Raw genomic sequence first — 25,963 nt, 5'->3', positions numbered from 1 at the left:
ACCACCCAGTACACCCAGGTTGGCCTTGAGCTTATGACAGATCTTCCTGCTGCAGCCTCCTCTGAATGTTGGAATTATAGGTTTGAGCTGCCACACCTACTTTTTATTGTATGTTGTCATTTTTCTGATTTCTCTGAGTTTGGGAAATAGTGTTTCTTTTCGCCCCTATAATTAGTTCTGCTACCACTCAGTAAAATGCTTGTATGACTACATCCTGTAGCCACTAATATGTACATTTTATTTCTGAGGTTATTATGTATAAGAATGTTTTAAGCTAGGTGTGGTGGTTCATGCCTGAAACCTCAGGAAGCTGAGACAGAAGGATTGCTGTGTGTTCTGGGCCAGCCTGAGTTATAGTGTGAGTTCAGTTCAGCTTGGGTTACAGTGGGAGACCCTGCCCTAATGAAAAGAATATTTTGATCTGGCACATGATTTAATACATTTCGAATATATGCAGTTTTATTAATCTTCTGTAGGAGGGAAAAATAGATGAAAAATTTTAACCTCCATTATTATCCATTTAGAAGTATTACTGCAAGATAGAGACTGTAACTTAGCAGTAGAACATAGGTGTGAAGTCTCATGCATCCAAAGAACATGTGGCCTGATGACTTAGGTGACCATGTGAAGTAGCATGTGATGATACGAAACAGCATGGCTTCACACTCACTCCTTCTATATAGCCTCGGTCCCCATATCATATCAGAAGGAGGCAGATGCAGACCAGCCTTATAGAATATCCTCTTTCAATTTCAGGTTCCTGATTGTTGTGGTTTGAATGTCAAAATGTCCCCTACAGGCTCATGTATATGAACACTTAGTGGGATCAACCCCAGAATAGCGACAACAAAAAGTATTGTGAATACAGTCATGGCAATGACACTTATGCCTCTTAGTGACCATGTTCTGTGCTCAGTGGAGATGCTGCCTTCAGCACTGGTATGGATGGAGACATGTTCCCCAGCTCATGCAGTTTACACAGTGAAGTGTTTGTTTTTCGAGACAGGGTTTCTCTGTGTAGTTTTGGTGCCTGTCCTGGATCTTGATCTATAGACCAGGCTGGCCTCGAACTCACAGAGATCCACCTGGCTCTGCATTCAGAGTGCTGGGATTAAAAGGCATGTGCCACCACCGCCTGGCACACAATGAAGTTTTAAAAGCACATTTTTTTTTTCATGAAAACTGGAGGGAAGTATATGCAGAGAGAAAGATGTAGAAAGGAATGGGCAGAGCTGACAAAGAAAGTAACATAGGAAAGAAAGACATCACATTGTCTCTCATGTGATATATATATATATATATATGTATATGTATATATTACATTATATTATATTACATAAATATTTTAGACACAGAAGCAGAAGGGGACTCTGGGGAGGAAGGTTAACAGGAGTGGGGAGGAAGTGTCTACTGAGGAAAAGTGATAAAGGATGGATTTGTAGCTCAGTGATGCCTGGCTGTGTCATAATGAAGCTCATTATTCTGTATGCTAACTAAACATTTTTTTTTTTTAAGCAGAAATCCTTAGAAAGACACATTTGGGATACACTTCTTAAGGCAGTGACAAGCTTTCTTTGTGTTTGCTCATTTGAGAGGCCCATGCTGCTTCAGATACACATTTTGGCTTCCGGAACTTGTACTTTGAATCACCCATTTGGCACCCAGTGTGTGGTGGTTCCCAGTTCATCGTGGTTGTGGGTGATGGATGTTTATTAAAATGAGTGATTCAGCCCAACTCTTTCGTCACGATTTTCTTCTCCTTCCCTTTGGCTGGATATGCCCAAGTATCCATCAATTCCGTGTAAAGGAAGTGTCTTTTTCATGCTTTTCTCTCCATTAGCAGTATGTGCCACCACTGGGCTTCCGCTAAAGGACAGAATTGGGACACAGTGACCAAGGGAAGATGCTTTATTCTGAGAACACCTTGTGAGGACCTTATGGGCTCTCCTTCCTAATCTTTACTGGACTTTGGAAACCAAGAAGATTTACTGTATTTTTTCGTTGTCTAGATGAGGGGATTGTTGTGTGATATTTTGTTTGTGTTCTGACAAATGAAGCTTGCCTGGAGATCAGAGGGTGGAGCTAGCCACTAGTTAACAGTAGAGGCCAGGCAGTGGTGGCACACACCTTTAATCCTAGCACTTTCGGGGGAGGAAGCAGGAAGATCAGGAGTTCAAGGCCACCCTGGGCTACATGAGATTGAACCAGTGTAAATGAGATAAACAGAGCCCAGGCGGTGGTGGTGCACGCCTTTAATTCCAGCATGGGGAGGTAGAGACAGGAATATAAGGTGGTGGAGACAGGATCTCGGGCCCATTCAGTCTCAAGATTTGTAGAGACAGGATCTCCCCATTTCGGTCTGAGATTTCATAGAGGTAAGAACTCTCTAGTGGCTGACTGCTCTGCTTCTCTGATCTTTCAGCTTCCACCCTACTATCTGACTCCAGGTTTTTATTGTTAAGACTAATTAGGTTCGTGCTACAGGGGTTGGCAAAGGTTTTATGTAGAGTCAGAAAGACAGTATTTTAGAACTTAGGAACGGGCTTCCAGACTTTGTCACGCCACTCAGTCCTGCTTGGGTGTGGATCACACAGACAATACACAGTCTATACATGTGGCGTATTGCCTATGACAGCTTCCATTTACAGGTGGGGGCGGAGGCGGCCAGCTGCACAGACTTGGCTTGCAAGGTGTAGTTAGTTGGTTTGCTCCTGGTGTATACTCAGGTAACATTAAGAAGGTGAATTTCGTCAATGAATTTGACTTTTCTCTAACGAGGCAGTCACAAAATATTTATTGTAAAGAAACTTAGGGCAGTTTACAAGCAGAGAAACTGCTGCGAGCCTTGCTTTTCCTTTAGAGGGGAGGGTTCACGGTGTATTTAGGAATCGAAGGAGCCCAAGGGGATAAGGGAGGTGAGGGGCAGAGGGGACCCAATAGAAAATGTAAGGTTAAAGACCGAGGAGATTAACACTAAAGATTGATTAGCATTTCATTTAGTTCTGAAGAGCCAAAAAGGATGAGATATAAGTGCAGGTGTAATTTTATAAGATGAAGATGAACTTGAATGGGATGGGGAAGCAGAAAGAGAACACAGATGCAGCCATCCTTTTGATATTCGTGGCTGGAGGCTGAGGGAGGGCTCCCTCACTCCATTCTTTTTTAGGTGTCTGAGCAGGCTAATAAGAGGGTAGGATTTCTATGGCACACCTTTCCTTTGAACATTATAAACTCTGCAATGAGAACTAAAAGAATTTAGGAAGATGCTTTTGGAGAGCCAGACCGTGGCAGAGACTGGCCTGGCCTTGTTTGTGTCTGGCAAAGAGGAATCATTCAGTTACTCTTGAGATGACCTTCCATGGGCTGGGCGTATTAGCCACTTATCGCTGTAAAAAAACATCTGATGAGAAGCGACTTGGTGGCGCACGCCTTTAATCCCAGCACTCGGGAGGCAGAGGCAAGCGGATCTCTGTGAGTTCGAGGCCAGCCTGGTCTCCAAAGCGAGTTCCAGGAAAGGCGCAAAGCTACACAGGGAAACCCTGTCTCGAAAAAAAAAAAACTTAAAAAAAAAAAAAAAAGCATCGACTTGCAGGAAGAAGGGCTTCTGCCTGGCTCTGCTGCCATCATGTCCATGTCCAGCCTGGTGGCGGTAGGGTGGGGGCGTGGCTCACGGCAGCAGCATTGCCAGGCTGATCACTCACAACCTGGTGGATCAGGAAGCAGAGAGGGTTTTTCCCTTCTTCCTCAGAGTATGTGTTATTATTTGCTAACGCTGACTCATTTGTCAGGCTGCACCGGGCCAAGGCACTGTCCACCATTTCTTGTCTGGCGCTTTCTTGTTTTGAGTCCATGGCTTCACGCATGCTCATCTTGAGCTGTGCTGAACTGCGCCGCTCGCCCTTGGTGCTTACCACGGTCTTCGATCTTTAAAAGCATATTAAGGCCACCACGCCAGGCTTTCCTGTAAATGCCTTGTAAGTATTCACCTAATCTTCATAATGCGCTCGATGAAGGGGCTGTATCCTTTACAGAAGGAACGGAAGTCATGGTCCTGGCCGCTCCTACCTGACGTCCACTCTCAGCACAAGTCTCCCAAAGGTATTTTCGCAGTTCTGGCCATCTCTTGCTTTGATGTGCCACGCATAGATCCCTGCAGTGTTGAAACAAAGCTGGTTCTTCCTCTGGCTCATATTTTGGCGTCTGGAACTTGTACTTTGAATCACCTGTTTGGCACAGTGTGTGGGGGTTCCTAATTCATCGTGATTGTGGGTGACGGACGTTTATTAAAACGAGTGATTCAGCCCCACTCTTCTGTCATGATTTTCTTCTCCTTTCCTTTTGCTGGATGTGCCCGAGTAGCTATCCAAATGGCTGCTGGTGTCGGCTGTTTTCTTGAGAGTTGTGACTTCTCTGTTCGGTGCAGTTTGTGTTTCTTGTTGGTGCTGGGGCTTGAACTCAGGGCCTTCCTCATGCTTAGTATCTCCAACCACGCCCTCAGCACTATGCATCTTTCTGATGTTTATAGGATCCTGTATGCAGAACAGGTGATATGTAACAGCTTCCCAGCTGAATGCTTTGGGGACATTTCTTCTCTGTGTTGCATACTGACTGGAGTGTGCTCCGTCAGAGACATAGATGGATTTATGTTTGCATCTTTCCACAAAGTCAGGATTTGCTGAATTACAATAAATTCTCAAACCATGTGTGTTTCCTTAGTTGCTATTTACCATGTAATTCCTATTTTCCTGATTGAGTGGCTCTTGGCCATCATAGGTTTTTTCTCATTCTAATCTTAATTATTAACGTTAACTCTCAGATCACACACTATGCTTCACAAAGTAACAAGTCTTTATAGAATTGCTACAAACAGGCTAATGATGATGAGGCATTTGGAGATGCCTCAGTGGAGGTAGTCAGAGCCGGTAAGATGCGTTGAGAGTCATTGTTGGCATAAGATATTAAGGAACTCACCTTGAGAGCTGCTGGAGCCAGTTGAAAGCTGAGCCAGTTGAAAGAAGATTGGCAGAAGGTTAAGTCCAGTTGAAGTTCATGGGTTCTGTCTGCTCCTGAGGGATCGTCATCTGAGTGGGTCTATGGATCAATAGAGACCATGTGGAGCCAAAGTCCAGGAGAAAATCAGAGTCCTTTGCCTGTGAACCCTTTGACACAATGTGATAGAGTAACTTAAAACAGGGTGCAGCCTGATTTATGCACAAAAGTTTTTAACCTGTGGTATTGCCAAATTCTAGCAGACCGCTCAGGGTACTGTAAGGAGTTTTTGGTTTTAACTATTTAAAGACATTTGTCCACACAGTAAATGGCTAATTTTCAATTGTGTGGTGGGGTCATAAAATACCAAAATTGAACTGAAGGTTAGAATATTTTAGCCCAATTCTCTTAAGCTGTCAAATAAGGACACTCAAATTTTGAAATGTGGAGTGACTTCATGTGGTGGAGATGGCTTTCTGAAAGCCAGAATTGTCTGTCCCACAATTCCTTCCATCAGAGGAGGGAAGTCCAGTCTTTCATTTGAAACCAATTTTAGCATTACTCTGTTATCCTTGATTCAGAGCCCCTGTGCATTCATCAAAGGATGTTGGGTAATGGGTACTTCTTTCACAAACTAATTATGTGGCATGTGACTCAGATTCGCAAGTGTTAAGGAAGGGGATAGATACTTTCAAGAAAATATTAGCACTCCAAAGATGAGAGACAACCCAAGAAAAGTGGCGGTTGGAATTAGATTAGTACCCTGAGAAATCTTCATGCAGAGCACTTGGCTATGATGAAATGATAATTCAATGACATCACAATGCTTCTGATAGAAATCCTCACAAGTTGTGTTGAAATCCCCAGGCACCTGGGGATTCAGGTGATCAAAGCCAAACCCTAAATAAAGCCATGAGCTTTAAGGTAATTCTGATATCAGTTTTCATGCTGTCCAAAAGGACAGTTTTGATTCAGAGCTGAAGGGGTGGGTAGACATTGGGTTCAGGTGATGGAGTGGACTTTGCTGATACAGAGAACTTTGGGTGTAGGTCAGAGAGGCAGAAACAGCTTGACTTGGAGCCTTGCCTAGGAATACTGAGGTCCACTGTGGCCACTGTTTTCTGATGCTTCTCATGAAGTCTTTGGTTGTCCTTGGCATTCTGCTGACTCATCCAAGGTTGTGAGCAGAGGGAATTCTTTATTTTAAAAGCTGCCAATTCACAACCAGATTTTCACAGAGTTGGGGTTATAATGGACTGCACAGTTCTGAATCCAAAAACTACTTAGTGTTTTATCAAATCTATGTAGTGTTTTGATAATATTTACTGACGATTACCAGGCAGAGAAACATGGCCTCAGGCTATTGTGGCACAAAGCATTTCTTTTTAGTATTATATTTTAAATACATATGTTATTGTAATATGTATGAAGTGATTTCAGATTCACAGTAGCAGGAACCATGTTACGTGTTGAAACAGAAGTCCAGAGTTGCAAACTTTATAACTACCACAGGTGCACCTTATCTTGCTATTGAAAGACGTGCTTCTAGACTGGAGATAGCTCAGTGGTAGAGCACTTGTTGAGTACATTTGTGACCTTGGGTACAATCCTTAGCACTGTCAAAGGGGGACAAAGAGAGCTTCGGAGACCCAGGCACTGTGGGGGCTTGAGGGGTCATTCTCTCTCCTAAGGGTGAATTGTGAAGCTGAAATATAGTGGTCTTCATGTATTGCCTTTCAGATTTGCTTCCATTTTGCCTAGTGGTGGGGTCTAACGGAGGGCTCTGCGTATGCTGACAAGCTCTCTATTAGTGACCTATTTCCCTAGGCCAATGTAATTTCTAAAAAAAGCATATCATGGGGAGAAGAATGTTTTATTTGTTATTTGGTAATTAAAACAGTCATTCTTAATTTAAATGTTTTTTGGCAAATTTATGTGTGTACTTCTGAATTGCTGGCTACCCATTTGATTTCTCTACGGTGCTAATTTCATTGACAGCTCCTCGAGGGTGTGCCCTGGAAGGTATTATTTCATAGAGTGGAGTTGGGCTGTGAAGTCCTAGTGATGGGTGGTACTTACTGGGTGGGGTGGAAGGTGAGCAGATGGTTTGAATGATGAATGCAGATGAGTGTGGGCGTGCTCATCACAGGGGGCAAAAAATGTGTGAAAAACTGTGGAAGACACACCTTTTCATTTCTTGTTTCTTTATGTCATGAACCTTAGCTCTTACAGAGGACAAGTATTTTTACTGCACTTTGATTAGTTGATTGCAATTTAATTTTAACCTCATTTCACCCTTTGGTGTGAAAACTGAAACTCAGGAAGGATGAATGAATGACTTGCCCAGAGTCCCACAGTTTTGGAAGTGGCAGACATCTAATTTCAGCCTAAGAAGCAGTCACCCTCCACATTTCACCCTCTACAACCACACTGTTGGCTTCTTCTGTTCTCTTCCTGCTGGTCCTCTTTTGTCTGTTACCTTTGTCTTGGGCCCGGGCCTACACAACAGTCTCTAATTAGTTTCCAGGTTACTATTCTTGGCCTTTCCAATTCCTTCTTCTCTATAAAAGAATATCCCCCCCCCCTCTCTGTCCGTCTCTGTCTCTTCTCTTCCCCCTCTCTCTGTCTCTCCCTGTCTCTCCATCTTTGTCTCTGTCTCTCTCTCTGTCCGTCTCTGTCTCTTCTCTTCCCCCTCTCTCTGTCTCTCCCTGTCTCTCCATCTTTGTCTCTGTCTCTCTCTCTGTCTGTCTCTGTCTCTGTCTCTGTCTCTCTCTCTCTGTCTCTCTCTCTCTCTCCCCGTGGTATTATGAAGCAATCTGTGCTGGTTTGTCGAGTGCTGTACCACTGACTTGCTTCTGTAGCTCCAAACAATGAAGTTTTAAACCAGCACCGTTGGGTCTGGTTTCCTGTGGTGTGGATGCTTTAGCTGTAGGATGAGCAAAGCTTTCTCTGTGGCCCTCAGTGGCTCCCTTAGCTGCCCCTTTGCTGGGCCTGCACTTTCCTCCTCCTCCTCCTTCTCCCCCGCCCCTCCTCCTCCTCCTCTCTGTGCTTCTCAGCTTTCTCAGATGCTGATTGTTAGGCTCCACTTTAGGAAAACAGCAACAACAACAACAACAACACATGAAGCAGTTCTGAGAGCATGGGTATTTCATCACTGGGTTTGGGAAAACTGTGCCCCAGAAACGGGGTATTCTTGTAGGTACCAAGTTGTTCTTTAGACGTGGAAGCTGCTCTTGGCCTTTTTCCTTTGAACTCAAAGGAGGTCCTCCCTTTGAATTCTCAAGGGTCATGTTCAGACGATGAGAAGCTGGGCTAGGATTTACTCTAATGATGGAACATTTTCCCTGAATTGCTCATTAATTTTGGTTTAACTTCTTGTGTATAATTGAGAAACTTCTCAGCAGAGTGAGTGGGAGTGAAAGAGAGGAAGAAGAAAAAGGGGAAGGAAGGGGGGAGAGGGAGGAGGAGAGGGAGAACTCTAGGGGGGGGGGTCAAATCTCAGTGGAATTAATACCACCTTTTATTCATTTTAAGAACTTTCTAATTAACTCTTTCACTTTCCTTTTCTCTTCACCCCCTGTTGTTTTTCATTTGAGACAGGGTCTCATGTAGCCCAGGCTGGCCTGTAGCTTGCTATGTATCCAAGGATGACCTTGAAGTCGGGATCCTCCTACATGTTCCTCCTGAGTCCTGGGAGGACAGGTGTGGGCCACCAGGCCCGCTTTATGCGTTGCTGGGGTTCAGACTCAGGGCTTTGTGCACACTAGGCAAACTCTCTTTCCTCAGCTACACTCCGTGACTCCTTCAGTTTTCTTATTTGAAAGACAACAAATAAAAACAACTTGAAGTTTATAAAATGCAGGTGTTCAAACCTGGGAATGTAACTGAATAAAAATGCTACTGTTGCAAAAAAGAAAAGACCAAACATATACTGTGCTCCTAGGCTTAACCATGAACTCTTTCTCATTTTTGCTTTCTTTATATCTGTGTTGGCATGTCACTTTGAAAAGTACTTTTGAAATACAAAGTATTGCAAATAATAAAAGTTGGGGATATTAAAAATGCTAATAAAACAATCATTTGCCTATCAAACATTAAAAAAAACCTAGAATAATGTTAAAGGTCTTTGTAATAACCTTGTTTATAGGATATATATTCCAGACTAAGAATTTTATATAATGCACATATATATATAAAATTATACATTTTACATATCTTTAAAATCATATACATACTAAGTGATTTGATTTGAAGTGATTTAATTGTACCTATGAATATTCATAAAATGAGACAGAGACTATTAATGTTACATTATTGAATTTCATGTTATTCTATTTCATTATTTTATTGCAGTGCTCATTCCGATATCTCTGATTTGCACTGAAGAGAGTATTATATTGAAAGATGTTTTCTTGGCTGATCTCTTAAGCCCTCCAATGTGGCAACTGAGGTGCTAACCAGAGTCAAAAATAGAGCTGGGCTTCATTTTGGAGATTTCCTCTTTCCTGTATAGGGAGTTAGTTATCTTCGCCTCGGCGCTGCCCTCTGCTGGTCATTGCAAGTTCTGCAAGGGGAATTCTCTTCATTTCTAACTTACAAAGTTGATGGAAGACAATTAAAAATTTCTTCACCGTGAAATTCACTAGAAAATTATAGTTTTTACCTTTTTAAATAAAATACTTAAACCATTTTGTAAAATTGGAGAGAAATGAAAATTTCCAAATTTCCAAGAGAATAACATTTGCTGTTTACCACGTACAGAAAAAAACAAAAAACAAGGATATTGTTAAGGTTACAGCAATGCTAGGAAAAACAATTTGAATGAGTATAAATGATGCTGTTGAAAAAGTGGTCTTTGCCCTTTCCTGAGGGGTCACTCCACCAGTGTCTCTTGGTATGTTAAACTACCATGCTCTCCTTTCAAACAAGACACGTTTTTTTGTTTTTGTTTTTTTTTTTTTTTGGTTTTTCGAGACAGGGTTTCTCTGTGTAGCTTTGCGCCTTTCCTGGAACTCACTTGGTAGCCCAGGCTGGCCTCGAACTCACAGAGATCCGCCTGGCTCTGCCTCCCGAGTGCTGGGATTAAAGGCGTGCGCCACCACCGCCCGGCTACAAGACACGTTTTTAATGAAGTTTGCTACAGAATCGACCCAGAGTGCACTACTTTTCCCCTTTCAGGAACTATAGGGCTGTACAGCAGGTGACATCATGACACAAAACAAAGGTCTCTGATGCTCACGGACAGAGGAGGCTACAAGGGGAACGCTGAGGCACATCCATTCAGCATTGTCAGCAATAGTACGCATGGGTACTGGGCTAGTCTCTGATACACCTTGGCCCACCCCATATCCTCAGCTGTCCCTAAGACACTATCTGCATGCGGGAGGGTAGTTTTCCAAAGTAAAGGTCAAGCAGAATGCATAAGGGAGGCACACCTTGTTTACAGCCTTATTGGGTCAGGTTTTTAACTAGGATTACACTGACATTTCATTACCATTTCAAACCGAAGCCAGGCGGTGGTGGCGCACACCTGTAATCCCAGCACTCGGGAGGCAGAGGCAGGTGGATCTCTGAGTTCAAGGCCAGCCTGGTCAACAGAGCTAGTCCAGGACAGGCTCCAAAGCTACAGAGAAACCCTGTCTCGAATCCCCCCCCCCCCCCAAAAAAAAAAAAATTTCAAACCGAAGTATGGCAAGAGTGTGAAGTTCCATTATATGATTTCTGATTGTTTGTTGTTTTCTTGAGACTTGCTAGGCAACTCAGGGTAGCCTAAAACTCAGTCCCTTGGTCCCCTGCCTCAACTTCCCAAATGCTGTAGTGCAGACATTATTCATCACACTAGCTCTATTATTGGTGCTGTTTTAAAACTCCTTTGCTAATTCTGTTACCTCCCTGGAAAAAGTCCAGCTAACCCACCTTAAATGACTCTTTTAGTGACTGTAATAACCATTTCTGGGACTCTGACACTGTTTTACGTATGTCATCAGGGCCTTACAGCACCCTTGGAGGTATTGCTGCTGATTTTGTTTTTGAGGGGAGGAGACTGCTCATAACGACTAGCAGAGAAATGATTGGATCTCAGGCTGTTAAACTCTGCAATGCCTGTCTTGAGTACTCTTTTAAAGTCTCTTAGGATAATGGTTACAGGCTGCGCATACCAATGTGTTAGAGTTTTAGAAGTCTGTCCAAAGGCCAAGGGACAAGTTCTAAGAGGAGCCTGTCTTTGTCCGTCTCTTTAGAAAGTAGTATAAGGTTAAAAAATAAAACAAGAAACAAAGAAACAAATGAAAACTATGCTCTAACTATCCACCCCATGGTAGGATACACATGGATGCTACAACTTGGTACCCTGTTTTCAATTGTTGATTTAGAAAAAACTTGTTCAGTGTTTTGATTTTATTCTGTTACATTCTATTTGAGCTCTAAAAATGAGATGCTTGCATGGGGTGGGGTGTCTTGTTTGTAACCTATGGTGACAACTGTAGTCATACAGTACCAGGTTTCTCCCAACCTTTGAGTCATCCCTGATCTAAGCATCCTCCCTGGAGTCTGGTCTATAAGTAGCAGAGTTCTCACAGATCTTAATCTTAGTTTCAGCTTGCTTCCTGTGCTATAAATAGTCACTGACAAGCTTTAATGTTAAGTTTTAATTTTAGTTTTGTTTTTTTTTCCCCCTCTGTCAAGAGAACCAGCAGTTAGCTTTAATGTATGCACTACTTCTCTTTCCTACATACTTCAGCTCACACCTTTGAGAAATGTCAGCTCTGGGGTGTGAAGGGCAGGAGTCTTAAAAAATTGTGGATGTGGTTGCCTATAGTGTTTTCTTTTGCTTAAGAAAATTGTTTGTTACAGGCATTGAGATATCCCTTATTTTTGCAAGAACCTTGAGGATAGAAGAAAGACTGTTTCTGTTAACTGGAGCTTTTTGGGTTTAAGTCCAGACTGTGATACCACTAGTTAAGTAGATTGAGTCAGTTGCCACATTTCCTGAATAGGAGTTTAACATGACCACATTGGGAAAAGAGAAACTAACTGGGTAGTGACCCTTCACCCCAATCCATCTTTATCCTTGGGGTGCTAACAGGAGGCTTAGGTTTAAATAGAAGGCATTACATAGGCATAAATAACCACCCTAGTCAAGGTGTGGTCCCGCCCCATCATTGGCCCTCATTGGCTTAGCCTGTCTCTCCTGTAAGGTGGTCTAACAAGTCAGAATTCTGTGAAACCTCTTGCTGGGAGACATCCCCACCCCCATAGCACCTGGATATCATGTTTTCCCTTCTTTCAGCATGGGGCTCTTGGGAAAAGACTAGTTCTTTGGTATTCATTGTTTCTGCAGCCTGGTAACTGGAGGGAGGCTCCATCTCCATGTGCACATTTCCTGGCTTTTATTTCGTCCTTTCTACAAATTGTGACATCAGTGTGAGCAAGATGGAGACAGATTGAGAAGTTCTCTCTCCAGCTTAGGCTGAAACAGTTCATAAGTCCATTTTTCCTGTTTCTCTGTGTGCGCCACACTCCTTTAGTACTGGCAAGAATTTAGAGCCTGAGCCAGATCTTACTATCAAAACTCTGGTAGTATGACACAGTGTCTACAGAAGGAGCTATGGTCCCCTCATGTTGCTCAGGCTGGCTCAGGACTTTGGGTGCCAATGGGATCTGTTAAGGATCTATTATTTTAACCAAAAAGCTTCTTGGCTTGAGATTCATGCACTTTCTATGAATCATGACAAAGCTAACAAGTAAAAGATAAAGAGGCTACAGTGCATATGCATTTCTTCAGGGCTACCCACTTAAGAATGATGCATAGTCCAGGTCTTGGGAGAGCTTCTATTCCAGTGGGCGGTGGTGAGACACAGTTCCCACAGTGGAATAACAGAGCAGATGCTATGATGTCCTCTGTGACATGACTAGGAAGGGGAAGAAGTACGAGCATTTGCACCTGTGCATGCAGGTCACGTGGGAGCCTGTAAGAGGATGGTGCTTTTCCCAGTCCCTGTGATATAAAGTATCAGACAAAGGCAACCCAAGGCAGACTTAGTTTGGGACCAGGGTTTGGGGAAACAGCTCCCCATGGCGGGAAAGTCATGGTGGCAGGAGTGTGAAGCAGCTGGTCACACTGTTGTCAGCTGGGAGGCAGGGAGTGGTGGATACTGGTGCTGAGGTTGCTTTTACCTTTCTCATTCCGCTTCCTCCCCTCTCCCACAGAATGATGCTGTGCACATCCTGGGGTTGTCTCCTCATCTTCATTAACTTAATCTAGACACTCCTTTCCAGACTTTTCTCAGAGGTGTGTTTCCATGGCATCTGTCCATGTTGATGCTGACTATCCACTGTGGTGGGATTGTGTTACAATCCACCATCACAGCAAGGTAGAAAGGCAAGTTGTTTGGGGGAGAAAAGGAAACTTTTGAGGTTAGAAAAAGTTTATGTCTCCATGTATTTGTCAGTGTCTCTCTGTGTGTATGCCATGTATGGTGCCTGTAGAGACAAGGGCACTGGAATATCTGGAGCTGGTGTTACAGGTGGTTTTGAGCCACTCAGCATGGGTTCTGGGAACCAAACCCATGTCTTCTTGATGAGCAGCAAACACTCTTAAAAGCTGAGCCATCTCTCTAGCCCTGAGGTTGTTTATATAAGGGTGTAGGGCTCTGGAAGATCTTGGTACATTCAGGAAATGATGAACCATTCCCAGTGGCAGAAGCAGAGTGACTATAGAGGATGAGGGAACATGGATGGGTAGCTGGCCACAATAGAGAGGGTCTTCATATGCACACCAGCTATCACAGTTCCATCATGGAATCTTTGGAGAACTCAAAGACTTCTGGGAGCAGATACAAGCTTTGCTTTTTATGAAAACTACTTCCCATCTGGTATAAAGAATGCTCCAGGATGGGGATGACTGTGGAGAAATCTTTTCATTTAGTCTGAGAGCCCAAAGCTCCTGGGATGAATGGGAAGTGAATTTTAGTGCCATATCTAACATGCAAAGCATTGTTCTTCTTGGTGATTTGCTGAGAGTATGAGGTATTGACCTATTAAAGGTCATGACTTCTAGTTTGGAAGAGTGGATGGGCAATTGTTTATATGTAAGAATTCTTCATAATTCATATTCTTAATATTTTTGACTAATAGCTTGTAATTAATTAGTCGATTTAAAAATCCTCAAAGATGGACCTAGAAAGACAGATGGCTTAGTGGTTAAGAGTGCTTGATGCTCACTGTAACAGACAACCTGAGTTTGGTTAGCAGCACAGACGTCACAGTCAGCTGTAACTCTGGTCTTAAAGAGTCTGACTCCTTCCTCTGAACTCTGCAGGCACTACACTTACATGCACAGACATAAATACACACACACACACACACACACACACACACACACACACACACACACATATAAACATATAGATAAAAGTGAATAAAATCTTTTTAAAAGGTCAACCACATAATAAATCTCAAAGTTGACTGCCTGGCTACTAGCATATCAACCCCAATTAGATACCTTAACTTTAAACTAATGGCTAAAATTGAGATTCCAAAAAAAATGTGGGTGTAGCTGATAAGAGATGTGTAGAATGAAATATTGAGGCATGTCAAAACCTGTCTTCAAACACTTCTAAACTTGGAAACATTTATTTTAGGATACTTTAAAAAAAAATGATGACCTGTTCAAAGCTGTGAGCACCTGCAAAGCAGTTTGTCCTGTGTTGCCCATGTTGCATTTCCAGAGGATGAGGGAGGGAGGTGATGCTGCGTCAGGAAGATTTTTCTGTAGTGATGTAGGAGACAGTAATGCTGCTGTTCGTCTCTGAAACAGACAGCAGCTTTGCTTCCTGGGAGGGGTTTTAGTTAACTGGGACAAAGCTGCAAGGCTAGGGAGAGGTTGGCAGGGGATGCAAAGGGGGTAAAGTAGGGTTGTCTCTCAGGATTCGTCTCCGGAAAAGATAGAACAATTTTTTGAGCAGCAATTTGGAATTTATTCTTCTGCTGATTAGTGGGAATCCTAGAGGTGGTGAGATATGTTAGAGTAATATACACATTAATTGCCTAAGTAACACCCAGGAAAAACCATGGGAAAAATAAGGTGCATGCACACAATAAGATTTGTTTTTCCTTTTGCAGTGCTGGGTGTGGAGCCCAGGGCTTGTGCCTGCTAGGAAAGCATTCTGTTAATGAACCACCAATCCAGCCCTTTGAAATTCATTTAGTCTTGGGGTAGGAGAGATGGCTCAGTCCTTAAGAGTGCTTATTGTTTTATCATACGGCCTGAATTTGGTTCCTGGTACCCACTTCAGATGGCTCATAGATGCCTGTAACTTCAGTTCCAGGGATCCAATACCTCCTTCTAGCTGCTGTAGGAACCTGAGCACAAAGGTGTGCACACACATGCACAGACTCTCTCTCTCACACACACACACACACACACACACACACAAACACACACACAAACACACACACATACACACACACATACACACACACTAATAGTAATAAAGGAAATATTAAAAATACATTCAGTTTTGATTCTATGTGTAGAAACCTGGAAAATGAGATTTCTGAAGCAATAGACACGTTTATAATCTACAGTACTCTGTCCCAGTTCATATGGCAGAAAAGAGTTGTTTACATTTGGTTTCCTCCTGAGAACTAAAATTGTATGTGGAGTCAGAAATCTGTTGGAAAGACTTCGTGTTCTTAGTAACTGTTATTAGGTTAATGACTTATTTGAAATGTCATTAAGAAACCAGCTTTTGCTTTAGTTATATGCTGTATCATGGTGATTTAGTTTCACTTTTCAAAATACCGTAGTAGAAAACTCTCAGACTTCAAATCAGGATTGTTTGAAGGTAAGATAAGAATAATTAGTAAATGAATATAATTACTACTGTGTTTGCATTATTTATTGACCTCCATATATCAAGGGACCATGATGTGCGGAACTTATTTCTATTTTGCATAGGGCTCAGTCAGTAAGGCGCTTGCTGCACGAACATGAAGGCCTGAATTTGGATAACAAGCAGCTATGCAAAAAGCTACGTGTGGCAGTGTGTGCTTGTAACCCTAGAGCTACAGCGGTTTCCCAGAGCTATCTAGCCCAATTAGTGAGCTCCAGACTCAGAGAGTCTGCCTCAACAAAGAAGATGGAGAGTGATATAGGAAGGCATGTGGCATTGACCTCTGATCTCCACATGCACATATATACATGTGGGCATGCACTGCGCACACACACAGATGCACACAAACATTATTGTCATTGTCATCGTCATCATCTTCCTTCTCTGCCCAAGTCTGATCCACCTACCTGAAGCTCTTTACCTCTCAGTCTCAGCTACGTGGGTGCATTTCTCTTACCCAGAGTGCTCATCTTACATCCAGTGCCTGAATGAGCAACCCTTACTGTCTTCTAAATCTCTAATGTTGCTGTGGCATTTGTCACCTACAACCTCAGGTGACTGGTCACCATTTTGTCCATTCTGTTTGGTCCGTATACTTTTCTCTACAAGCTGTTTTTCTATGTGCAGACTCTTCTTATTTCTGGAATATGTCGCGTTCTTTTCAATGATGTCCTCCTAATCTGGTTTTGCTGATCCCGAACTTGAGCTAGAAAATATTGTCTCTTTTTTGACTTTTATTTTTTTGGTAGGAATTATGGAGATTGGTTCATTTCAGCAGTGAAATCATGAGGTCCTGGGCTTTCTCTGATGGAAAACTTATTTATTTTCAGTGTCCATTATTGGTTAGTTAAGGTTATCTACCCCTTCATGGTTCAGTCTTGGCAGGTATTTGCATTTCTTCTAGGCTAGAAAATTTCTTGGCCTATTGTTGTCCATAACATCCAATGATTCTTTGTAATGTCCATACTGTCGACTATGTTTCCTGTTCCATTTCTCAGTTTGCTTGTTCTCTCTGTCTCTGTCTCTGTCTTTCTCTCTCTCTTAGTTTGGCTTTTGTTTTTGTCAACTTTGTTTTTGAAGAACCATTTTCATCTACCTGATCCACACACACACATGCACAAGTATGTATTAATTTTTGTATTTATTTTTGTGTGTATGTTTATGTATATACGTGGGCATGCATGTTGTGCCATGGCACATGTGTGGCAATCAGAGACAACTTGTTACTGGTCACTCTTCCCTTTTCCAATTTGGGGATCAACTAAGATCTTTATGCTTGGCAGTAGGGGCTTTTACCCACTGAGCCAGCTCACCAGTCTGAATTTATATCACCTACTCATGGTTATCCAACTTTCCTGATGCTATCTATTGAAAACATTGCCCTCAAGGTTCATGTTTGTATACAGACATATATATATATATTATATGTTATATACATTCATATATATAATACTCATATATATTCTTGGCCTTTAGTACTCTTTTCTTGCTAATTCTAGATTGAGTTTGCTTTGCTTTAGTTGTTACAGTTTAATGAGATGCATTGATAGGTTGTTTATTTGAGGTCTTTCTGCATTTTAGATGTAGGCATTCATTGCTATAAACAGCTCTCATTTACAGCTTTTACTCTAATCCATAGGTTTTGCTTTATTGTGTTTTCATTTTTAAAAGTATTTAAAAATTATTCTTATTAATTATGTGTGTGTGTTGGTCACTATATGAGTGTGGTGGTCAGAGGGCAACTTCTTGGAGTCTGCCTTCTCCTTCCACCATGTAACTCTGGCTGGTTTGGAACTAACTATACAGACTAGGCTGGCCTTGAATTTGATAGTAGAGATCCTCTTGCCTTTGCCTCCCAAATGCTGGGATTAAATGTGTGCAGTGCCATGCCTGGCACAGGCATCTTTTGACACTGGACTACTTTATGGATTCTTAACCTATTACATAGATTTTAGAAATGCATCATCTACCTGAGTGAACTCATTTTTTTCACAATCTCACTCTGGAGATTATGATATATATATATTTCCCCTGTATCTACATTCATTTCTACTGTGCTGTCTTTTTCTTTGCTTTTGTCAATGCCGATCAGAACATGGTGGGGAGGTGATTGCATCCCAGCAAAGAAAAAGCACACAGACATCTAGTGTATGCACATACAGATCATGTGCGTCCTAAAGGGATTGGCATGGTTCTGAAGTCCTGAGGATCAGTTCTGAGGTATTTATAGGCTTCCAAGGGAGCCACCCGGTTTGTCCCCTGGAATGAGTGAGGTACACACAGGAACCTTCTCTTTATTTTGACCACAGTTGGCAGAGCATTCCTTTGCCATAAGATTCCTGTATAATCGTACTCTTGCCTGGCTCGTTGACTTTTCCTTTCAATTCCAGCGTCCAATCTGAGACCCAAGATAAGCAGTTATTACTGTCCCTGTGGTGTCCAAGTACAGACGATCCTCTGACTTTCCCACCCGAAGTTAAACCATTTTTAATGGAACATCTTCTCAGTGTGATGATGCATGCTGGTAGTTCCAAATGATGGGGAAACTGAGAGGAATGATCACTTGCACCCAGGAGTTCAATGCCAGCCTGGTAGATAATGAGAGAGGCCCTGCCTGAGAAACCAAAACCAAAGTAAGCCAAACTCAAACCAGCAAAGATAAAGAGACATCATATTCAGATGGGTTAACGATCTGTTTTCAGGAAGTTGTGCAACTCTGCATCGGGAGTGTTTTATGACAGGCCCATGTAATATCTCTTCTTCCAAAGAGAGAGATTTAGGTTTAATAATAATAATAATAATAATAGTAATAATAATAATAATAAAATTGAGGCAGTTTGAGAGAATTGGTGTTTTAATGGCTCTATATTGAACAATGTAAGATGCTATTTGAATGTTTTAGATGTGTTTGCATATCTGTGTGGTTTTTTTTTTACATTTTATATTGCATTAGCCATTTATTTTTTTATGATTGAATTGATAACATTTCCATTTAATTACCTTTTGAAATATAGCAAGATCAGCTTTACACCTGGGCTGCAGTTAGTCAACCCACGCATTCCATGGATTACAATGAAGGGCGGTTTCCCAGGAGAGAACCATCCATGTGGCCACCATCCAGGCTTCCTGATGAAGAGCACAGTCCCAAGGACGTTGACACAGGTAGGACATGGGACAGCCCGCTTTGCAAGATTATGTGGTGATGTAATGTGAAGTTGCAACACTTGCTGGGTAGTGAGTCTTTAGTCTCTTGCAGGTATTATTATTATTTTTATTTATTGTTATTATTTTAACATATCTCCTGCAGGAAACCCTTTAAAATCAATGGGAAGCCTGAGACACTGAAAATTCTCATGGCTGTCTCCAAAGCCGCTGGGCTAGCATGTTGAGGAATAGCAGATATACTGGTATTCTCCAGTAATTTCTGCATTTACTGGAAATTGAGAACCATTGTCTACAGACACCCACCCATTACCAGGCTGAAACGCTACATCCTATATGGACTAAGAGTCTCTCAGGGGACACTTTCTCCATTCTCTGAATTTCCTTGCTTAAAGTTTTCTTTGTACATCTAAACGTTCTTTTCTTTACCTATAGAGATAACGTGGAAAGGAAAATAGAGATGTAAATTTGCTTTAATCTCACTTTAAAATAATTCCATTGTAATCTATTTTTTTTCCTGAAAAAAATTATTTTCTTTCTTTTCCTTTTGTTGTCTTAAACTATTTTTGTGCATTGGTCTGGGGAGATACTATGAGACTGGCCTCAGTATTCTTTGGAGGAATTCACCAGAATGGTGATTTCTTAATAGAATGTAGGTTCTCTTGGTAGACTAAGAGAGTACCGTCTTCTGATATAGAAATGAAGACTAAGTAGTAGAGCATTGTTTCTATCCACAGATGCCCATCCCCCACACCAGATTTCCGTAAGTGATAATGTGGGTTTCAGGGCTTAGAACTTGACCACGCGCACTGTCTTGGTGAAAGAGAGATGGCCGAAGAAGCTTGGTATGAAAGGGCAACATATTAGTATGAATCTTGGGCTCTGCACTGCATCCGCTTTGTGTCGTTAGGCAAATTTCCAAATTGCTGCACACATTTTCTCATCTCTGAAATGTTAATGAGAATAGCATCCTCCAGGCAGCATGAGTTAGAGGAGTGCATGGGTTCATGCAAAGCATCAGTGTGCAGAAGAGAGTGCCTGGGCCAATGGAAGTGTTTGGCCTTATTGTTATAATTATCATTAAAGTGATTTCATGTTGTTATCTTCTTCATGACTTCCCGTTAAAATCAACCATGACTCTGTTAGTGGTTTGAGAGGCTTCTGTCCACATTTTGCACAGAGTTCCTACCCTCTCGTTTTAAATCTCAGTTTCTTTGCAAATGTATCATTTATTCTTTCAAGGAATGCACCAAATGGGAGTCTACACTGTACTCCACATTTCCCTTTTTTAAATGCCTTGTGTTTTGGAGAAACTGCTTAATAGTTACTAGTTGGCATATAATCCAAAAGAATAAAAGATAAACACAAATGAGTGAGAGAACATAGAAAAATTCTTTCATGTAAATAAGATTCTGTTTACTATAATACTCATAGACAGTGGTTGATCAAGGGTCCAGGTAGATTTCCACACATCAAAATCTTCAGGAAAAAGAGAATTTTGACACAATAGTGCCTGAAAATCCAATATGCAAATATAGATATTGTTGGTTTTAAAAAAGAAAGGACTCATGTAAAAAATTTTATCCCATTATATGTATGCTTGTCTTTAGGCTAATATACTATTGGCTGAAATTCACTGATACAAATACAATGGTTTAAACAATTTCATTGAAAGCCCTCGGAACAATGGTTTCTCTCCTTTCCTACATTTGCATTATTGGTTGGTATAATATTTTAATGCCCCTACTATATATTTTTCTTCATTTCTGGCCAAATGGATAACATTCTATAATATTTGGGGATACTTTAAAAGAATTATAAATCTTTTGGTTACTGGAGGAGTACTTGGCTGAGAATGAATTAAAAGTGGTCACCTGAATTTTAGTTTGATGAAGATGGCAATGGAGTCAGAAGAGGGAGATGATGAGTTGGCTTTTTTCTTTATATATTAATGTAGCTTGCAAAGTGCCTAAGCAAGTAATTTTTAATACAATAACCTTTCTCCTTTTAAAATGTGCATTCATGAAGAAGATGATCGAGGTAAGTAGGAAGTGATTTAAACCACTACCTTGTTACTCTCTGATTGATCTGTTCTCTACCCCAATGAGCACAGAGCATTCCTTGGTCTAAAGCACACTAATGTTACATTCGTTTGGAAAAGCGCAAGGAACATTCTCATTTCCAAGGAATCATACCACCTTCTCTCTTGTCAGTCAAGTGTAAGAATGAGATGCCAGTATCACAGAAAACCCTATAGATGAATGTTTTATATCAACTGTGAGTTTTAATAGTATGATTATCATTAGTTGTAAACTATTTACATACTGAGAGTTACATACTATTGTGTGGTGACATCATACTTTAAATTGATAAATGCAACATGTGGCCACTTCAAAGTTTGTTTACTTTTTGAAGAAGACAATCATTCAGGTCCAACTATTTTTTTTTTAAATTTTTTCAAAACATTTTTGATGTTTTTTTTCTTCTATCTGTTAAAAAATGATTGTTGATTCACACATCCAGGTAATTCAGATTTGTGCTTCTGCCTCTTCTGATTTTCTCGTGTTTTAATTTTTCCATAGTTACTTTTATGAACAAGATTCTTCCAACTTTCATATATTCACTGAAATACTAACACTTCTTTACATGAAGTTTTAGTGCTGGAGTCAAGCCGAAGCCTGATACCTCTCCTCACCAGTGAAAGGCCAGATTCCTTTTATTCTTTTTCTTTCTTTCTTCTTCTTGTGCTTTTGGTACTATCTCTGAGGATAGGACCATGGTGTATAAAGTGACAATGTGAAATGTACAGAAGGCATCATGACTGGAAAATTCTGGAAAAAGAAGTGAGGGCATGGTATGATCAACTACTCTCAGTAGATGGAAGCACTGTAAGAAACAAAACCTTCTCACATCTTGTCTTCCCTTTCTCATGTCCCACTTCATTTTCCTTTTGCGTTGCTTTTATTTTTCCTCCATAGCTTATTAGAATATTTTTCTTTTTGCTAGTTTCCTATTATATTGTCATTGGTGCTATAGTGGCTAGCTATTATCTTTTAAAATGCATTTAAAGATCCTATTTGGTTTGGTGTTGTAGCTGTTAAAGAAGTTTGCTTTTTCATATCTTAATGGCACTGGGCAAGTAAACCCTGAAGAGGAAGCTGTTGACAAGAAGTTTGATAAATAAAGTTGGAAGAGCTATCTATACCAACACAGAAACGCAAGAAACATAAAAAATAATCAAGGCAACATAGTTCCAGAAGATTATAACTCCTCAGTTACTGAGTCTTAAAATACAAAATGCTTGAAATTTCAAACACATAATTCAAAGGTCTCCTTATAAAATAATCAGCAAACTTAAAAAGGAGAAAAATAAGCATATGAATCCAGTGAGAAATCAATCTAGGGCCTAGATAAGGATGCTTGTAATGTAGAAGAGAAGGTTAAGGATGTGACTTAGACATCCAGTAAGGGCATTGAGGTTAAAACAACAACAACAAAGAAAACAAATAAACAAATATAGGAAATGAAAATTTCAATAAATAAAGATTATAGTGGAATGCATCACAAAAGACTAGAATCTAAAAGGCAAGGCAAAGTCAAGGAAATGTAACATTCCAACATCCACAAAGAATAAAGAGGAATAGGGACCACAGTGACTTTTAGGAACTCTAAAAAATGTTGAAGAAACAAAACTTAAAAAGTCATGAAGCAGCAGCAGAAGATGAGATTAAAAGCAGCACAGACATGAAAAATACACTCAGTGAAATTGTAGGGGAAACTCCCCAAATCTAGGGAAAAGAAATGGACATCCAAGCACAAGAAAGAATTTAGAACTCCAAATAGACATGACTGAAAAAGAACCTCACTACAACGTATTACTAGGTAAATACCATGATCAGAGAACAAAGAAATACCATTAGAATCTGTGTGACAAAACATCCAAATCATGAAGACGTATCCACTAGAGCAAATAAAAGTCAGGACTGAATTCAATACTATAGTTCAAGCCCTGAAAGTAACTAATTGCCAACCAATATTATTATATCCTGCAAAGTTATGTTTTAAAATCAATGGAAAAATAGAAACCTTGTAAGATATGTAAAAATTAATACAATTTATGACCACTGATCCAGCAATGGAGAAAGTACATAAAGGGATCTTGTACAGAGAGCATGAAGAGAGAGGGTCTCAATTGTAAGAGCATAGGAAATAATAAATTGTAAAAGGAAAGCAGATGAACAAGTGAGAAATATGAAAGAGTCATATTTATCCAACTCAGTTAGACATCAAACCTCTAATGTGAGGAAGTAAGAGAGAAAAGAACAAACACATTAAAATAAAACATTAAAACCACCAACCTAACTAGGAGAATCAGCAAACCCTCTCAATAATAAATGAAAATGGTCTTTGTTCTCCAATTAAAAGACACAGAAAGCTAATTGGACTGAAAAACAGAATCCAACTATTTTTGTTGTTGTTGTTGACAGAAATAAACTCCACTTGCAAAAACACAAGAAACTGGAAGTTAACAGGATGGGAATTCATCTCCAAAATATGTGTAAGCTGAAAAGAAACATGGGTAGCTGTGCTCATGGCAGAGGAAGCAGACTTGAAGCCAGAATAAGTCACAGGAGAAGAAAGGTAACTACATATTAGTAAAGGGAACAACTATAAACTGTTAGTGTTGGCACACTGGATTTCATAAAAGAATCACCAAAGGGTCAAATAAGGTCAGATACAATAACAGTGTTTTACTGCAACACCCCAGTGCCATCAATAGAGTGACTTAGACAAACTACCAACAAAGAGATAAATTACATCATGAACCAGATGGACTGAATAGGCATCTAAAGAATTTGTCTGGCAGCTGAAGAGTACAAATTATTCTCAGAATCTCATGAAATTTTACCTACAGTCTACCATACTTTAGTATATAAATAAATCTTAACAAATAAAAATAATTGAAATAATTTATTGCATGCCATCAGCCTATTATATAAAACTGGAAGTCAGCTGCAAGAGAAATTTTGAACACTGGTCATGAAGATGGAGAAATATACTACTGAACAATTAGAGGATCTTTGAAGAAGTCAAGAAATTTTAAAAATTCCTATAATTAAAAAAGAAATAAAATAACAAGAACAAAATAAAAAGAACCCAGCTTACCATAAGTAACAAGGCAGTTCCAAAAGGGAACATTTAAACATCACACGGATAATACAAATAAATAAGTTAATGATAAACCTTGAGATCTTAGAAAATAAAGAACAAATTTAATCCCAAATGAACACTTAGAAATAATGTTCAGATTAAAAGTCGCTGAAATGAAAATTAAAAAACAATACGAGGAATCAATGAAACGAAGTTGATTGTTAAAAAAAAAGAGTTCAAACTTTTAGCCAAATGAACCCAATAAAAGAGAGAAAGATACAAATCAATAAAGTTAAAAATAGAAAAGGGGGGCAGTGCTACAGATACCAATAACATTCAGAAGATCCTAGGGCATACTTTGAAAAAGCATACTTAAGAAACTAAGAAAAAACTACAATAAATGAAAAACCCTATTCACATATAGTCTACTAAAATTAAATCGAGGTAATGTAAAAAATTTAAACAGAACTACAATGAACAATGAGATAAAGTTATAATAACTGGGCTCTTAACCAATAAGTAATTAAATAAATAAGGAAAAGAAGTTTCCTGGATAGGATAAGTTCCCTGCTGAATTCTTCTAGACTATTAAAAAAATAACAAGAGCTTCTTATGTTATCCATAGTAATAAAAAATGAATGCTACTAAATTCATTGTGTAAGACCACTATTATAATCCAAGCAAGGTAAGGATGCATAAAACCAGAAAATACTAGACCAATGTGTCTAATAGACACAGGCACCAAAATTTCTCAAAATGTGGCTAATTGAATTCAATAGCACATTAAAAACATACACAAATTAAGTTGGTTTCATTCCCAGAAAACAGGGATGGTTCAACTTATGCAAATCAAATTATGTAAAGAGACTCAAGGATAGAAATTACATGAGCAGCTCAATAGATGGAAAAATCACCTTCCTTTCATGATAACAATACCAAAGTAAGTAGAAGTAGAAGGGTCATACCATGCATTCAACTATATTTGAATCGACCTGTAGCCAATATTTTAAGAAATATTGAAAAATCTAAAAGCATTTCCAGGAACTACATATGCTGTCTTCACTTTTATTAAGTATAGTGTATGAAATATTTGCCATATTAGTAAAGAAAAGGAAATAAAAGATACAAAGGATACAAACAGGAATGGGAGAAGGAAAATTATACCTATTAGCAGAAAATGTAATTGTTTACATAAAATACCCTAAAGAGTCCAACAAGAGAACTTGTAGACTGATCAATATTTTCATCAAAATAGACAGATACAAAATCAACATAGAAAATTAGTTTTTAACAGACTAATGGAGGAAATACTCAAGAAAACAATCCCATTTGAAATAGCTTCAAAGAAAAGTCAAGAAGGTAAAGAATTTCTATAATACAAACTTTAGAATATTAAGTTAAAAAACATGAAGATACTACAAGAAAGGCTAATATTGTGAGAATGATTATATAACCAAAATAAGTCTACAGATTGTATGCAAAGCCCAGTAACATTCTTCATAGGAAAAAGTGTCCTGAAATCCAAATGGAAGTACAAAAGCTGCAGAACACCCAAAGCCATCCTAAGCCAAAAGCACAATTCTTAAGAATAATTTCACAGATTATAACCATAGTTAAAAAACCATGACATTAAGTTACTTGCACACAAACATTGTAAAGTAAAAATAAGAGCAACAGGACACTAGAATAGAGTGAAAACCCTAGAAATTAAACCAGTTAGCCAAAGCAACACAAAGTTTTGACAAGTGTTAAAAAATTACAAAGAG

General features: G+C 39.9%; 1 protein-coding gene across 1 annotated transcript in view; it reads left to right on the top strand.

Annotated features, from left to right (window-relative positions):
* Nucleotides 1-25,963, top strand: part of Fmn2 (formin 2) — a 301,328-nt gene that overhangs the window by 45,880 nt on the left and 229,485 nt on the right. The window contains 1 exon segment of the mRNA XM_028865546.2: nt 18,899-19,046. Coding sequence (XP_028721379.1) covers nt 18,899-19,046 — 148 coding nt within the window.

Source organism: Peromyscus leucopus, chromosome 15, assembly GCF_004664715.2.
Source record: "Peromyscus leucopus breed LL Stock chromosome 15, UCI_PerLeu_2.1, whole genome shotgun sequence".
In the NCBI taxonomy this organism is placed as follows: domain Eukaryota; kingdom Metazoa; phylum Chordata; class Mammalia; order Rodentia; family Cricetidae; genus Peromyscus; species Peromyscus leucopus.
Note: the sequence above shows the minus strand (reverse complement) of the source record. Positions and strands in the feature narration are given on the sequence as shown.